This window comes from Jaculus jaculus, chromosome 11, assembly GCF_020740685.1.
Source record: "Jaculus jaculus isolate mJacJac1 chromosome 11, mJacJac1.mat.Y.cur, whole genome shotgun sequence".
NCBI classification, from domain to species: domain Eukaryota; kingdom Metazoa; phylum Chordata; class Mammalia; order Rodentia; family Dipodidae; genus Jaculus; species Jaculus jaculus.
The window spans coordinates 66,599,802-66,616,418 of NC_059112.1; the positions used below are offsets into that span (position 1 = coordinate 66,599,802).

The window sequence follows — 16,617 nt, forward strand, 5'->3', positions numbered from 1 at the left end:
AATTTCTCCCTCCCTCAGCATGAGCTAACCAATTTTGTTCCGTGTGAATGTCTTAAACAAAACTTCCTCCATTACAGATGTTTACTGATTATTTGTGACGATAACGGCGATTACTAAGGCAGTAACATCCTCCAGTCTCACTTTTATTGCTTTTTGAGAACAAGAAAATCCAATTATGCAAGCACGCAAAATACACATTAAACAAAAAATTGGCGGCGTGACAATCTACTCGCTCGGCCAGCATTTCTCCGCGGCCAGCAGCTTGCATCGATGCACTCGACACTTCGGCTGGTGCTGCCTGGCGCTGCAACCAGGAAGGCGCTGAGCTTAAACTGAAGCGAGTTCCGCGGACGCTGGCGGCGCCCAGGTCTGAAGACACGTTGTCCGGTCGGCGCGTGCTTGCACGTCCCGAGGCGCGAGCCCGAGGGTCTCTACCAGGTGATGCCTGCGTCCAGGGTTGAGGGGCGGCGCCCGCGTCCGCCGAGCTCCGAGGCCTTGCTCCGGTGCGAGGCGGAGAGGGCCTGGAGCGGGCCCGGAGCGTGCAGCGGGCCCGGGTTGGGCCGCGTGCCGCGCCTCGTGCGCATGCGCCGCCCGCGCCGGCTGGGCCCCGGCAGGAGTGCGCGGCGGCCGCGGGTGCGCGAGGCCTCGGGTGGAGGGGCGGTATAGGCCGCGGAGTCTGGCCCGCAGCCGCGGCGGTGCGTGGAGTGATCCGAGCCTCCTCCCCAACTGTCAGCTCCCGCTCCTAGGGCGCTGCTCTGGGGCTTCACCGCGACAGCCTGACGCTTCCTGTGGGCTCGAGGTGCATGGAGCCCCAGGGAGGCTGCTGCCCCGGTGCACTTGGTCCCCAACCTCTCCTCCGGCCTCCCTTTCCTGGGATTCATGGCTTGCTGACCGGAGAGACGGTGCCTGGTGAAGCCAACCTGCGTGTATTGACCTCCTGTAAATTCACAAGAGCCCGTGAAGTCCCCTGAGAAGCTAGAACGCACCACAACGCGTGTTGCTTGCCCCTGAATTGGGTTTCATCTTTCTTTTTTATTCTCGTCTAAGGGTGCTTTATTTATTTATTTACTTATTTTGAGGCATGGACTCACTATAGCCCAGGCTGACTTGGAACTCCCTCTGTGGCCCAGGCTGGACTCGAACTCATAGCGATCCTCTCACCACAGCCTCCAGAATAAGGATTAAAAGTGTGTGCCACCATGCCTGGCAGAGGTAGTTTTTTGTTTGTTTGTTTTGTTTTGTTTTGTTTTTTCTCGAGGTAGGGTCTCTAGTCCAGGCTGACCTAGAATTCACTATGTAGTCTCAGGGTGGCCTTGGACTAGCAGTGATCCTCCTGCCTGTCCCTCCTGAGTGCTGGGATTAAAGGCGCACACCATCACTCCTGGTTTAAGAGGTAGTATTTTTAATGACTGTTGGAAACCTAAAAATTTCCAGAATGATAATCAAGCCAGGTTAAGTGACCCAGGTGCGTGTCCACTAACTAGGTAGTAAGTTGCTAAATAAATTCACATGTCATGTGCTGGCACAGGGAAGTATTGGAGCTGTCATCTTTGAATTTGGATTTTAAAACTCTTAAGTGAAGGCAATACACAAGAGTTCTCAGGTTTGAGGATTGGAGCGGATGTGACAGGTGCAATCTTGTGGGGAAACTAGGCATCCTTTGAGAACCCTAGTCTTAGAGTTTATAAATATTCCCTTTTGTTCCAGGCAAAGGAGGTTTTTTGCTAAATGGTAGCACTTTATTAATGTAGGTTCAATAAGAGGACTGAAAGATGTCTGAAGCTGGAAAAGACAAAGGCAGCTGGCACTTGTCTTTTAATTGTCCTCAGTGACCCAACCAGCCTCATCTTATTCAGCATGCAGAGTTGTGTTATGAATTGGAAATTTTCTGTCACAGGGCTGTTTGTAGTAGAACTATAGATATGTTTTCTATTTGCGATTTTAGACCATTCCAAGAAAATTGCGAAGGTTGGTTAAAAAAAAGAAAGATACTGAATCTACAGTTTTTTTTTTTTTTTTGGTCATTGGCAGAATTCTTTATTTTCTTTGCTGTGCCCAATCTCTTCTTTCACCTACTTTATAGGGTTCTGAATTTGTGTGCAGATTCTTAGTATTCTAGTGTTCACCCCAGCTTTACTTTGTCATTTTTTTTTGAAGTTTATAAATCCAGGACTAAGGGTTGCCATCTGATATGCTAATGAGGTACTATTAGTAGTGGAGATGTATATATAAAGTGTCACATCCTCTAGGAACCTTTGCTTACTAATAACCCAAGAAATCATTTATGTGTGTCTGGGTTGTTCCTTTTTGAAATGCATGTATGTATGTGTGTGCAGGCACCCATGTGTGTGCTGTGGAGGCCACAGGATAACGTTGGGTGTCATTCTCAGTAAAGCTATCTATTTTTATTTTTTAGGGATCTGCCTGTGTCTGCCTCCCTGGTGTGGGGATTACAAGTGTGCACCACTATGTCTGACACTTGTACAAGGGTGGTACTAGGGATAGAATTCAGGTTCTCACACTTGTGAGGCAAGCACTTTACCCACTGGGCTATCTCCTCAGCCACTAAGTTTCTTTTCTTTTCTTTTCTTTTCTTTTCTTTTCTTTTCTTTTCTTTTCTTTTCTTTTCTTTTCTTTTCTCTTCTCTTCTCTTCTCTTCTCTTCTCTTCTCTTCTCTTCTCTTCTCTTCTCTTCTCTTCTCTTCTCTTCTCTTTTCTTTTCTTTCTTTTTTTTTTGAAGCAAAGTCTCTCTTTAGCTCAGGCTGACCTGGAACTCACTCTTTAGATCCAGGCTGGCCTTGGACTCATGGCCATCTTCCTACCTCAACCTCTAGAGTGCTGGGAAAGGTGTGCACCATCATGCCTAGCTCCAGGTTGTCTAGTCTTTTTTCTTTTTTCTTTTTTTCTTTTTTTTGAGGTAGGGTCTCTCTTTAGTCCAGGTTGACCTGGAATTCCCTAGGCTTAGCATGGCCTCAAACTCACTGTGATCCTCCTACCTCTGCCTTCCCAATGCTTGGATTAAGGCATGCTACACCACATCCTGCCAGGTTGTCTATTCTTTTTTTTTTTTTTTCCCCAGGTAGGGTCTTGGTCTAGCCCAGACTGACCTGGAATTCACTATGCATTCTCAGAGTGGCCTTAAACTCTTGGCGATCTTCCTACCTCTGCCTCCTGAGTTCTGTAATTAAATGCGTACACCACCATGCGTGACATTGTCTATTGTTCAATGGCCACATATTGATTTTTTTTTTAATATTTTATTTTATTTATTTATTTGAGAGAGACAGACACAGAGAGAAAGACAGGTAGAGGGAGAGAGAGAGAATGGGCGCGCCAGGGCTTCCAGCCTCTGCAAACGAACTCCAGACGCGTGCGCCCCCTTGTGCATCTGGCTAACGTGGGACCTGGGGAACCGAGCCTCGAACTGGGGTCCTTAGGCTTCACAGGCAAGCGCTTAACTGCTAAGCCATCTCTCCAGCCCCACATATTGATTTTATATTTTCAGGTGGCCACTTGATCTGTACAATAGGGTATTTTTAAGTTGTCCTTTAGATTTTTTTTTGTTTATTTTATTTATTTATTTGAGAGCAACAGACAGAGAGAGAAAGAGGCAGAGAGAGAGAGGGAGAATGGGTGCGCCAGGGCCTCCAGCCACTGCAAATGAACTCCAGACGCGTGTGCCCCCTTGTGCATCTGGCTAACGTGGGTCCTGGGGAATTGAGCCTCAAACCGGGGTCCTCAGGCTTCACAGGCAAGTGCTTAACCGCTAAGCCATCTCTCCAGTCCTAAGTTGTCCTTTAGTCATGACCTGCTTCAGTTCTGTAGTAGAAGTAATTGGGTGAGGTTTGGAACCATGTGACTAAAACCAAGAACTAGAGTGCGTACCAGAAACTACCAGCTGAGTTGTGCTTTACAATTAGGGACACATTGAAAGTTATTACTTTGAGCTAAAAATCTGTGATCATTTTGTCATTGTCCTTATCATAAAGATCAATTATAGTGTCTTTCCGTACATTGGACCTTATTGTGGAGTAACTAATAAAGAATTCTTCCTTAGGAGGAGTGTTTACTAGAAATGATTTCCAAGACTTGAATAACAAAGATTAAATTTACTTTTCTCATTGTGACAAAACACCTGACAAACATCTGAGAAAAGCAGCATAAGGAAGAAGAGGCCTATTTTGCCTCACACTGTGAGGGTACAGCCCATTATGGTGGGGAAATTACAGCAGCAAGAGCATGAAGCAGCCGGCCACATTGTGTCTACATTTTATTGGGTCCAAGACCCCAATCCAAGAGATTTTTCTGCCCATGTTCTGACTGGGTCTTCCCTCCATTGTTAAATCTTTCTGGAAACAACCTCATAGAAAATACCAGAGCTTTGTTTCCATGGTAATTCTAAATGCAGTCAAGTTGACAGGACTACCACAAATGCTAGAGACATGGAAATCTAGGAGTGAGTATATATTTAGCAGGTGGGAACTTCATGCAGTCATTTATGGAGAAAACCTTTTTGGGGGATCTACCTCTGATTTGCTGTTAATGTTGAATTTCTTTCTGAATAAAGGAAGCTAGTTTTCTTATTGAGCCTCATTATATCAGCATAATTCTTCTGAAATGCAAATATGTTATTTGAAGAAATGTTTAGTTCTGTGCTTGATTTTGTCCTACAGACTGAGAAATATTTAAAAAAATAGTTTTGTAACAGTTGTTTTTCATCCATTTTTTTTCACTTGGTTGCTTGGAGAAAGAATTTTTTGTGTCTTTCAATAACTTTTCTTGGTCAAAGGTAATCAACTTGTATTATGGATGAGTTATACCATTTGTAATTAGAACAAAGAAAGATATATATCTATTGTGATGGTTGATAACTTGTTAATGTGACAGGATCCAGAATTGTCAAGGAGACAGTCTCTGGGCCTGTTTGTATGGGAGTTTCCAGGTTAGGTTAACTGAGATGGGGCCCCACACTAACTTGGGGTGGCACTCTCACTGTCTTGGACTGAATAAAAGGAGAAATTGAACTGAGCATGAGCATTTGTCTGTCTATGCTCCCTTGACTGAGAATGTAGTGTGACCAACTGCTTCTGCTCCTGCCTGCTGCCATGTCTTAGAGTAGCAATAACAAATCCATTGTATGGTAACTTAAATAACATTTAGTATGAAAAATAACTATGTTTTCAGAAGAAAACAAACATTGAGAAGGGACATTATTTTTTATTTTTGAAAATCTTTAATGTTTGTCTTAATTGAACTGTATTATCATATTTGCTTCTGTATCTAATTTATTCTGATACATTTGAAATAAAAAAAGTTGGGCTGGAGAAATGGTTCTGTGATTAAAGGCACTTGCTTGCAAAGCCTGCCGTCCTGACTTTAATTGCTCAGTACCGACATAAAGCCAAATGTACAAATTGGCTCATGCATCTGGAGTTTGTAGTGGTAAGAGACCCTGGTATACCCATATCATCTGTTTGTCTCTTGCAAATAAATTAAAAAAAATTAAATAAATGAAAAAAATTGAGAGGGTCTCAATATGTAGCCTAGGCTGGCCTTGAACTTATGATCCTTCTGTGTCTGCCTGTGGTTTTCTGGTATTGTAGGTGTGGACTACCACCCTTGGCCTGAGATAAGTTGTTTGATTGAAGTTATGAGGAAAATCAGGCTTCACATAGATTCATTGTAGAAAAATAGAGTTTTTTCTTGCCTTTTAGGATGATGAAACATTTTTTTAGTTGTTGTTGTTTATTTTTGAGGTAGCGTCTCACTCTATCCCAGGCTGACCTGGAATTCACTGTGTAGTCTCTGGGTGGCCTCAAACTCACTTTCTATCTCTTCCTCCCAAGTGCTGGGATTACAGGTGTGTGCCACCATGCCTGGCTAAACGTTTTTGATATTACATCAAGACATGATAATTTCTTGAAGGTTGTGTGAAATGTGGTGTTTGAAATCATGTCAATGAACTTTTCTTACTTTGTTCCATTAAGATCTTTTGGTCTTGGTCTTGTGCTATCAATGATTCTGTGGGTGATTTTGTGACATCATGCCTTGGGCACTTGGAAAATGCTGGTTCATTGGATTACACATATTTTTTAAAAAATATTTGCAAGGAGATTTCATATATATATATATATGTATATGTGTACACACATACATGCATCTATCTATCTATCTATCTATCTATCTATCTATCATCTATCTATCTATCTATCTATCTACGTGTGTGTGTGTATCTCTTTGCAAATATGCCCTCATACACAGATAAATAGAGAGAGGTGAAGGGAGGGAGGGATGGAGGGGGGGGAGAGAGAAAGGGAGGGAGGTTGGGGGAGAGGGAGAGGAGAGAATGGGCACACCAGAACCTCCTAACACCACAAATGAGGCATGTGCCACCTTGTGTATCTGGCTTTATGTGGGTAGTGGGGAATCAAACTTGGGACATCAGTCTTTGCTAGCAAGCACCTTTAACCACTGAGCCATCTTTCCAGCCCAGGTTATACAAATCTTTTAAATGTTTGTACCCTTTGTTGAATATGGCTTTTTGAGGTAGGGTATTGCTCTAGACCAGGCTGATATGGAATTCACTGTGTAGTTTCAGGGTATCCTCAAACTCACAACAATTCTACCTCTGCCTCTGCCTCCTGAGTACTGTGATTAAAGGCATGTACCACTATGCCTGGTTAAAATTTTTTTAAAAATTATATTAGAAAGAGAGAGGGTGGGAGGTAGAGATCTGAATTTTATCACTGGCAAAAGAAAACTAATTTTTGGGCTGGAGAGATAGATTAGCAGTTAAGGCACTTGCCTGTGAAGCGTAAGCAAGCACCCAGGATTCAATTCCCCAGTACCTACCTAAGCCAGGTGCACATATTGGTACATGCATCTAGAGTTTGTTTATGGTGGCTAGAGGCCCTGGCATATCTATTCTCTCTCTCAAATAAGTAAAAATAAAATATTAAAAAGCCCCATAATTTTAGATAAAAGATTGCTCTCATTTCATTTGATAAAAGGACCTTCAGATACCCAAGTCTAATCATCATTTGTCAGTTCTGAACAATATGATTTCTTATAGTAAAAGTTCAGGTGCACAAATCTTTTTTTTTTTTTTTTAATTTTTATTTATTTGAGAGCGACAGACACAGAGAGAAAGACAGGTAGAGGGAGAGAGAGAGAATGGGCGCGCCAGGGCTTCCAGCCTCTGCAAACGAACTCCAGACGCGTGCGCCCCCTTGTGCATCTGGCTAACGTGGAACCTGGGGAACTGAGCCTCGAACCGGGGTCCTTAGGCTTCACAGGCAAGCGCTTAACCGCTAAGCCATCTCTCCAGCCCCAAATCTTTTTTTTTTTTTTTTGAGACAACCTTCAAAAGATGACAGAAATTTAATGAAGTTCATGATTTTTGACCTGGGGACTGGGGCTTGAACACAGGCCTTGTGCATGTTAGACAAGCTCTGTGCCACTGATCCCAATCTTGTAAAGGCATTCTTAAGTGGAACTTTGTGAGTGTGTGTGTGTGTGTGTGTGTGTGTGTGCGCGCGCGCGCGCGCGCAATGGTGAATAATGTAGTTTTGTCCACTTCAGTGCAAAATTGAATGCAATGGGTAAGGAAAATAATATTTGGTACTATAATAAAAGTAATTTTGGGTTTTTAGATCTCCTGACTCCAAGGGTCTTCAGGCCATATTTTGAGCATTGCTGGCACAATAGAATTTCAGCTCCTTGAAGGCAAGTTGGACTTAAGAATTTTGCTCACTGCTATAGTCCTCCAGCCTGTGATACTTGTTCCGTAACTTCGGAAGCATGAGGTATAGTTTTGAGACCTTGCATTTCTAAAAATGTCTTTATTGGGATCTTGTATTTGACCAGTGATTTGCTTGGAGAGAGATTCTATGAGTTGAACTAATTTTTTTTTCCCTCAGAATTTTGAAGATGAGTTTCCTTTGTGTCTGTGTTGCTGTTTGAAAAGCCCTGTGCTTTTCCTTATACTTTCCTTTTCTCTCTTCTTTTCCTAGCACATCTTCTTTGGAAATTTCTAGGAATTTCTTTTTGCTGGTGCCTGAAGTTTTTGTTTTTCCTTGCTGAGAATGAACACAGGGCCTTCTGCATGCTAGACAACACTTGTCCATTGACCTACATGCCCCATCCAATGTTTTTTTTTTTTTTTAATTTATTTGATTTATTTGAGAGAGAGAGAAAGAGAGAGAGAGGGGGGGGCGGGGAGGGAGAATGGGCATGCCAGGGCCTCTAGCCACTGCAAACAAACTCCAGAAGCATGTGTCCCCTTGTGCATCTAGCTTATGTGGGTCCTTGGGAATCGAACCTGGGTCCTTTGGCTTTGCAGGCAAGCACCTTAACTGCTAAGCCATCTCTCCAGCCCCCATCCAATGTTTTTATGAGATATGCCTGCTGTAGGTTTTTTAAAAAAAATCATTATTCCAAATACTTAGGGTAGTGTACATCTTTACTTCTAGAAATTCCTTTGATTTTTTCCCCCTATTTTTGTATTCCTTTGGAATGGAAACCATATTGAAAGAAGGATATTGGACTTCCTGAATTGATCATTGTACTTATTGTTTTTAAGGTTTTACTTCTTTATGTTTGTTTCACTTTCCTTTTCTTTTCTATAAGTGCTTGTCCTTTTCAACTATATCATGTTTATTATTTGTTTAAACCAAGCACACACTCTTCTGTGAATGCTCTTCCTGTCATTTCTCAGAACTTTGATGAGTTTTATAGTTTCCTCAGTGATTCCTGCCATTTGCAAAATAACCTTCTCTGTCCAAAGGTGAGAGCAGTGCTGATTTATGGGCATAATAAGTATTTAGACAGCAATTTGATGGGCACAGTATATCCATTTAGCCAAAGAAGTGTAGTAGCTCCCCATCTCAATGACCTTTCCAGCCATAGGCTTCTGACTAGGTTATCAGCATCAGACATGGAATCCCTCCTTTGGAGCAGACCTGATATCCAATTAGGAGAGCAGTTGGTTACCCCCATAACTGTCATGCCACTTTTGTACCAGTGGACACATCTTGCCAGGCTGGCCAGTTGTGTACCGTTCAGGGTCCAATGTTGATGACTTTTCTCCCCCAACAGCCTACATTGCACTTACCAGCACCTTGACAGCCAGAAGAGAAAATTTATTTGAGTATGCACATTTACAGGAATGTGTGCCTATCAGTACACATGAACTGAAAACCTGTACCTATTATATAAATAGGTATTATCCACATATTTGTTATATACATACATACTCAAAAAACATACATATCTGTTGTATTTATGTAAGTTTCATAATATTTTAAAGTTGGAAAGGTCATGGTGATCTTTTATCTAATGCTGTTTCATTTTTCAGCGTGGCTTATGAATATTAGTCATTTACTGAAAAATTTAAAACTCTTTCCAGCCAGGTATGGTGGCACACACCTTTAATCCTAGTGCTCAGGAGGCAGAGGTAGAAGAATTGCTGAGTTCAAGGCCATCCTGAGACCTACCCTGAAAAACTAAAAATAAATAAATAAAACATATAGCTTTTTAATTTATTATTATTATTATTATTTTGAGGTATGGTCTCACTCTAGCTCAGGCTGACCTGGAATTCACTTTGTATTTTCAGGGTGGCCTCAATCTTACATCGATCGTCCTACTTCTGCATCGTGAGTGCTGGGATTAAAGGCATGTGCCACCACATCCAGCCCTTATATTTTTTTGTTAAATTCTAAAATGTTAAAGGTGAATTACATACAGGTTAGGAACTGTATTTAACACCTTTAATTCTGATTCTAGGTAACTTGCTTATGGTTTTGAGTTACTCTTACCAGCATTATTTTCACTGGCCCTGCATTGGAGTCAGGGAGGAGCTAACTCATTTGATAGTTCTGAAAATAAAGCAGTATTTAGCATATTAGTATGTATATATTTTGAATAAGAAATCCCAGAACTTTTTTTTATCTGATCTAAATTCTTATGTAGGCTGGATCCTGCTTTTTGATATTCCAACTTTTTTTTTTTCTTTCTGGTTTTTCAAAGTAGGGTTTATTTATTTACTTTTGAGAGAAAGAGAGAATGGGCACACTAGTGCCTCTAGCCACTGCAAACAAACTCCAACGTATGTGCCACCATGTGCATCTGGCTTACATGGGAACTGGGGTATTTAACCTGGGTCCTTAGGCTTCACAGGCAAGTGCCTTAACTACTAAGCCATTTCTCTAGCCCGATGTCATCAGTTTTTCCCTCTCTTGCTTTGCAAGTCTTGTGTAGGTAGCATCAACCACTGATCACATAAATGATTTAGATGAAATTACTATAACTACAACTACTTGGTACTTTTAAAATATTTTTATATGAATTTTTATTGGGAACTTTAAAATATTGCAAATTGGTCATATTTCCATCAGGTTGTCTTCTTATGTCCCCTCTCCTCTGTCTCATTCCATTGAGGGCCCTCCTCAGTGAAGCTTTCCATTGCTGATAACTTTTTTTTTTTTTCTTTCAAGGTAAGGTCTCATTCTAGCTCAGGCTGACCTGGAATTCACTGTGTAGTCTCAGGGTGGCCTCAAACTCAGAGCGACCCTCCTACCTCTGCCTCCCGGTTGCTGGGATTAAAGAAGTGCACCACCATGCCCGGCTTGCTGATGACTTTATTTTAAAAAAAGATTTTATGTATTTATTTATTTGAGAGAGAGAGGAAGAAGGAGAAATAGGCAGATAGAGAGAGAATGGACACACTAGGGCCTCCAGCCACTGCAAGTGAACTCTAGAAGCATGTGCCCCTTTGTTCATCTGGCTTATATGAGGACTGAGGAATTGAACCTGGGTCCTTTGGCTTCACAGGCAAGTGCCTTAACTGCTGAACCATCTCCCTAACTTCTGCTAATGACTTTTAATTAAAAAAAATGTATTGGGCTAGAGAGATGGCTTAGTGGTTCAGGTGCTTGCCTGCAAAGCCAAAGAATGCATGTTCAAATCTCCAATTTCCACATAGCTTGTCGCACATGTACATAAGGGTGTGCATGCATCTGGAGTTCATTCACAGCAGCTGAAAGGCCCTGGCTTGCCCATATTCTCTATCTTTCTCTCTCTCTCTGCCTCGTTCTCTCTTTCTCGAAAATAAAATAATAATAAAGTATTGCAAATGAGAATCTAAAGGTTAACTGTATAGCAACATAAATAAACTTCTGATTACCTAACTTATTTTCTAAACATAAAATTTTAGGTTCTATTTCTGATTTTCCCACTGTATACTAAATGGACAAACATTACTGTAACAACACAGAAATAGTTTTCAACAAAGAAAAAAATATGTTATTAAAATTACAATTCGGAGTTAGGGAGATGACTGATTCATTGAAAGCACTTGCTGGACAAGCCTGACAACTAGTTTGGATTCCCAGAACCTAGATAGTTCCAGGCACAAGTAACACATGTGACTGTAATCTCAGTGCACCTATGGCAGTAGAAGGCAGAGTCAGGTAGGTCCTGAAGTCCTAGGCCATATAGTCTGACATTTGTAGAGTCAGACATAAGAGACTTTCTCAAACAAGCTGGAAGGCAAGGACTGACTCCCACAGGTGTCATCTAATTGTCACATACCTACTCATACATTCATCACTATTATCAGTTATCATTTTATACTTCATCACTTAAATATTATCAGTTTATCTTCTGTAGATGAATGATTTGGTGGAAGAATTCACCCTTAGGAGAATGGGGAATGTAGTTTACTTTGGTAGAGTGCTTAGCACTGAGGAATCCTAACATTTGAGAGGTAGAGGCAAAATAATCAGAAGCTTACACTTATCCTCTGCTACATAGCTAGTTGGTTGGTTACCAGCCTGGGATACATGACACCCTGACTCAAAAGCAAATAAACAATGACACCCCTTCAAACCAGAATGGATGAAGGACTGTTTGAGTACACTGTTGGGGCATAGCCAGCATGGAGGGAGAACAACCACCTGCAGAGGAGACTATGGGCTAGGTGTGTGTGTGTGTGTGTGGTGGTGGGGGTGCATGGAGAGGGGCAGGCAAGGAGTTTTGGAACTATCTTTCAGTTAGGTTTACCCACCATACAATTCCTGTCATGCAGTAAGGGCAGTCCATTTTGGTCTTATGTTCCATTCCTGGTAGAGGCTATATTTCCAGGGTGGAAGTTCTGTGGTACCAGGTCAGTTCTTTTTTTTTTTTTTTTTTAAATTTATTGACAGCTTCCATAAATATTAACAATAGACCATGATCATAATCCCCTCCCACGATCTTCCCTTTACCCCTCCCAAATCAAACCTCTGTGAAGTCCCTTCTTTCCTCCTAGTCTTTTTCCTATTCAGATGTCGTCATTTTTCCTCTTCCTGTTATGCAGGTCTCATGTAGGTAGCATCAGCCTTGGTGTGGTTATGAATATCAAAACCATTTTATATCTGCAAGACAGTATTATAAGCACTCTTCTCTTTAATTTGGCTCTGACACTCTTTCTGCCACCTCTTCCACAGTGGTCCCTGAGCCTTAGAGGACGTGATAGAGATGTTGTATTATTTAATTAGTGCTGGATACTCTATTGTCACTTCTCAGCAGTGTGGTTAGCTTTGAGTCACCCCAGTGGACACTGCTATCTGAAAAAAGAAGCTTCTGTAACCAAATGTGAGAGTAGCATAAACATAGTATTTAGAGGACAGTTTGGTAGGCATAATATATCCCTTTAGCCAAACAATGGTGGTAGTTTTCTCCCTAGGGCTATGACCTCCCTCCCCAGCCATAGGCTTTTGACTGGGTTTTCAGTACTAGGCAGGAATTTCTTCCTGTGTAGTGGGCCTCAAGTCCAATAAGAGAGCAGCTGGTTTCCCCTGTAACAGAAATGTCACCACTTCACTTGGCCTGGCTGGCCACGTATAAAGTTTGCAGGGTTCACTGCTTGTTAACACTATTGTAGACTTTTCTTTCTCAACAGACTGCATAGATCTTTCCAGCATCCTGATAGATGGTCAACAGGAAGTTTTCCAGCTCAGCTCCACCTTGATTTCTCAGTGACTTATAGCCTAAGCCTGAGAGTCTCCAGCAATAGGGTCCTTACCATCTAGTTGCGGTGGGTAACCAAGAGCCTTGGCAGTACCCTGTAACGTTTTGGGGGCATCAGGGGCCTCCCTGGCCAACAATTTGAAGCTATCCCTCCAGGCATTAAAGTTTTTCTAATAACAATGTATGTCTTCAGGGCACAGCAAGGTCAGAGTTAATTTTGATTGGCTATGTTAGTTATATTGTTCACAGCCCTTAGTTCAGCCAAAAAGGTGGTCTCCTTTCTTTTGGTGGATACTTTATGGACTGGTCTTGCATTGCAACCATAATAGGGACCCTCTACACATCTTTTTACTTATTTGAGAGTGTGTTTGTGTGTTTGGAGGGAGGGCAGGGGGAGAATGGGCACACCAGGGCCTTCAGCTACTGCAAATGAGCTTCAGTTGCATGCACCATCTTATGCATTGGTTTATGTGGATCCTGGGTAATTGAATCTGCGTCCTTTGGCTTTGCAGGCGACCATCTTAACTGCTAAGCCATCTCTCTGGCCCTCCACATCTTTTTATTCATATTCATATATACATACTATAATCTGTTTAGCTATTATTGTGATATGCTGTAGCAGAAATCTTCACAAATTTGTCTTTCTTTTAAAGTGTTTCAGATATGTTTCTGGACCTAGGATTGAATTATCCAAAAAATACCAAATTTGTATCATTTATTATTTTAATTGTTTGCTTGCTTTTTAAAAGAATTATACCAACATTAGGGCTGGGGAAATGGCTCAGTGGTTAAAGGTGCTTGCTCACAAAACCTGACAGCCTAGGTTTGATTCCCCAGTACCCACATAAGGCCAGATGCACAAAGTGGCACATATGTCTGGAATTTATTTGCAGTGGCTAGAGTCCCTGGTGTGTCCATTCTGTCTTTCTTTGGCTGTCACTCTCACTCTTGCTCTTTTCTCTCAATTAAAGAAATTATTTTTAAAAAATATACCAACACTAAATGTAGATGCTAGCAGTATGTAAAGAGTTGGCTGGTGGGCTGGAGAGATGGCTTAGCGGTTAAGTACTCGCCTGTGAAGCCTATGGACCGCGGTTCGAGGCTCGGTTCCCCAGGTCCCACGTTAGCCAGATGCACAAGGGGGCGCACGCATCTGGAGTTCGTTTGCAGAGGCTGGAAGCCCTGGCGCGCCCATTCTCTCTCTCCCTCTATCTGTCTTTCTCTCTGTGTCTGTCGCTCTCAAATAAATAAATAAATAATGAACAAAAAATATTTAAAAAAAAAAAAGAGTTGGCTGGTATAGTAACTACTTTAGCTAACATTTTTCTCTTACAAATTTCATAAAATGATGACAGTGCCTTGTTTCAGGTTGTGCTTCCATGATGACTTCTGAGATCTTATCCTTTTAAATATTTAGAACTCTCAGTTTAAAAAATGTTAATCTAAGTAAAGTATATTTTTAACTTGAGCAGTGTAAAAATGAGGAAATGGATGGTTAATTATTAAACTGAATGTCATATGATTACTGATAAGTGCCATTTAAACTATCAGAAAATTGATATAATGAATTGTCTTCAGGATTGACTCTTGAGAGACATTTGAAAAACAAAAAAGGTACAAATTTAAATTGCTCAAAACATGTAAAAAGTGTTCATTGATATCCTAGAAGATTTGCATTATATTTTTTTCACCTTTGTCAAGAATCCAAGGAACCTTTTATTTTTTATTTTTATTTTTTGGTTTTTCAAGATAGGGTTTCACTCTAGTCCAGGTTGATCTGCAATTCACTATGGAGTCTCAGGGTGGCCTTGAACTCACAGCAATCCTCCTGAGTGCTGGGATTAAAGGTGTGTGCTACCACGCCCGGCTTATGTAGGTCTTGGGGAATGGAGCCTCGAACCCGGGTCCTTAGGCTTCACAGGCAAGCACCTAACTGCTAAGCCATCTCTACAGCCTCCAAGGAACATTTTGAAATATTACTTTAAAAAGGTTTTATAGAGCAGTTGGATGTAAAGGTACGTGCCTATAGTTCCAACTAGTCAGGAGACCTAGGCAGGAAAATTGACCAGGTCCAGGAATATGAAGCTAGCCTGGGCAATATAGTGAGATACTGTTTAAAGAATTATTTTTACAAAATTAAAAAATATTTTATACCTCCAGGTGTGGTGGTACATGCTTTTGGTCCCAGCACTTAGGAGGCAAAGGTAGGATTGCTGTTAAGAGTTAGAGGCCAACCTGAGACTACATAGTGAATTTCAGGTTTGCCTGTGCTAGAGCGAAACCCTACCTCAAAAAAACACAAATACAAAAAAAAAATTATATTAAATTTTATCCATTGTGCCACTAAGTTAGAAGTACTTTTCTTTGTAAGATTATAGAAATGGGACGCCGATCATCAGACACTGAAGAAGAAAGCAGAAGCAAGAGAAAAAAGAAACATCGAAGACGGTCATCTTCTAGCAGTTCTTCAGATAGTAGGACATACACCCGAAAGAAAAATGGAAGGAAGTCAAGATCAAAGTCAAGGTCATGGTCCAGAGATCGTCAGCCTAGGTCACATTCCTATGACAGAAGGTAGTTCTCATGACTTTATGTGGGCAGCATTCTTCAGGATGTCTTTGCATTTCTAATTTTGTTGGATTGTTTTCTTTTAGGAGTCATGTGTGGATAGGGCTAGCTCCTAACCCAAAGGTATATTTCATCAGCTCTAGTCCCTCATCATCTGTTTGTAGGCAAGTAAGTCTAGACTGGTTCAGTTCTGATATTATCCTGATTCTATTTGGAAAGATTGTATACTTCTTAAAACTCATAATACCTTAACTATTAGGTGATTCAGTCACTATATTATGAATCAGTCATTTGACACTAAAAGAAATAACATTTTAATTATTCTCTGTGCTTCAAGCAGAGAAACAAAACAAAAGTGACATGATTGTTGAGATTTCTCCTTAATGCCCATAACAACCTTTTTATAACAAGTGATTTTGGAATGTATTTTATTTCAGACGCAGGCACAGGTCAAGCAGCAGCTCTTCTTACGGCTCTAGAAGGAAACGAACTCGAAGTCGTTCAAGGGGCCGAGGGAAATCCTATAGAGCTCAAAGGTCTAGGTCAAAAAGCAGAACAAGAAGGTATGCTTATTGGTATTTAATGCTGCTTAACAAACTGCTGGAAGATTTTAAGGCTTAAAGCCACGCTAATTTGTTTTCCTTGTTTCTACACCTTTGACTGACCCCAGCTGGTAGTTCTGCTGCTCTCCTGTGGGTTGTGTGCATGTATAGTATTCTGACAGCTTTCCGGGGTGGTTGAGTCTTGCATGTTTCTGGTTCTTGGCTGGGCAGTGTGTGGCTTCTCATTCTCTAGATGATAGGGTAGGTATATGAAGTGGGGAGGAGTAGATCCTGTAAACTCTTCTTAGGTCTAGCTTTTTTACAACTAACATGCTGTGGTATGGATTGAATATTTGTATACTTCCAGAATTCATTTGTTGAAGCCCCAACTTATATTGTAACTATTTTGAGATATGGCTTTTGTATTTAAGGTTCAGTGAGGTTATGATGTTGGTGGCATAATCTGGTAGCACTCATGATGGGCCTGGAAGAAGAGG

General features: G+C 41.3%; 1 protein-coding gene across 1 annotated transcript in view; it reads left to right on the top strand.

The window, feature by feature from the left end:
* The first annotated feature begins 317 nt into the window (after positions 1–317).
* Positions 318–16,617, top strand: part of Rsrc1 (arginine and serine rich coiled-coil 1) — a 454,827-nt gene continuing 438,527 nt past the window's right edge. The window contains exons 1-3 of the mRNA XM_012947428.2: positions 318–438; positions 15,389–15,584; positions 16,016–16,141. Of these exons, the coding sequence (XP_012802882.1) occupies positions 15,391–15,584; positions 16,016–16,141 (320 nt within the window). The 5' untranslated portion in view covers positions 318–438; positions 15,389–15,390. The remainder of the gene's footprint in view (positions 439–15,388; positions 15,585–16,015; positions 16,142–16,617) is intronic.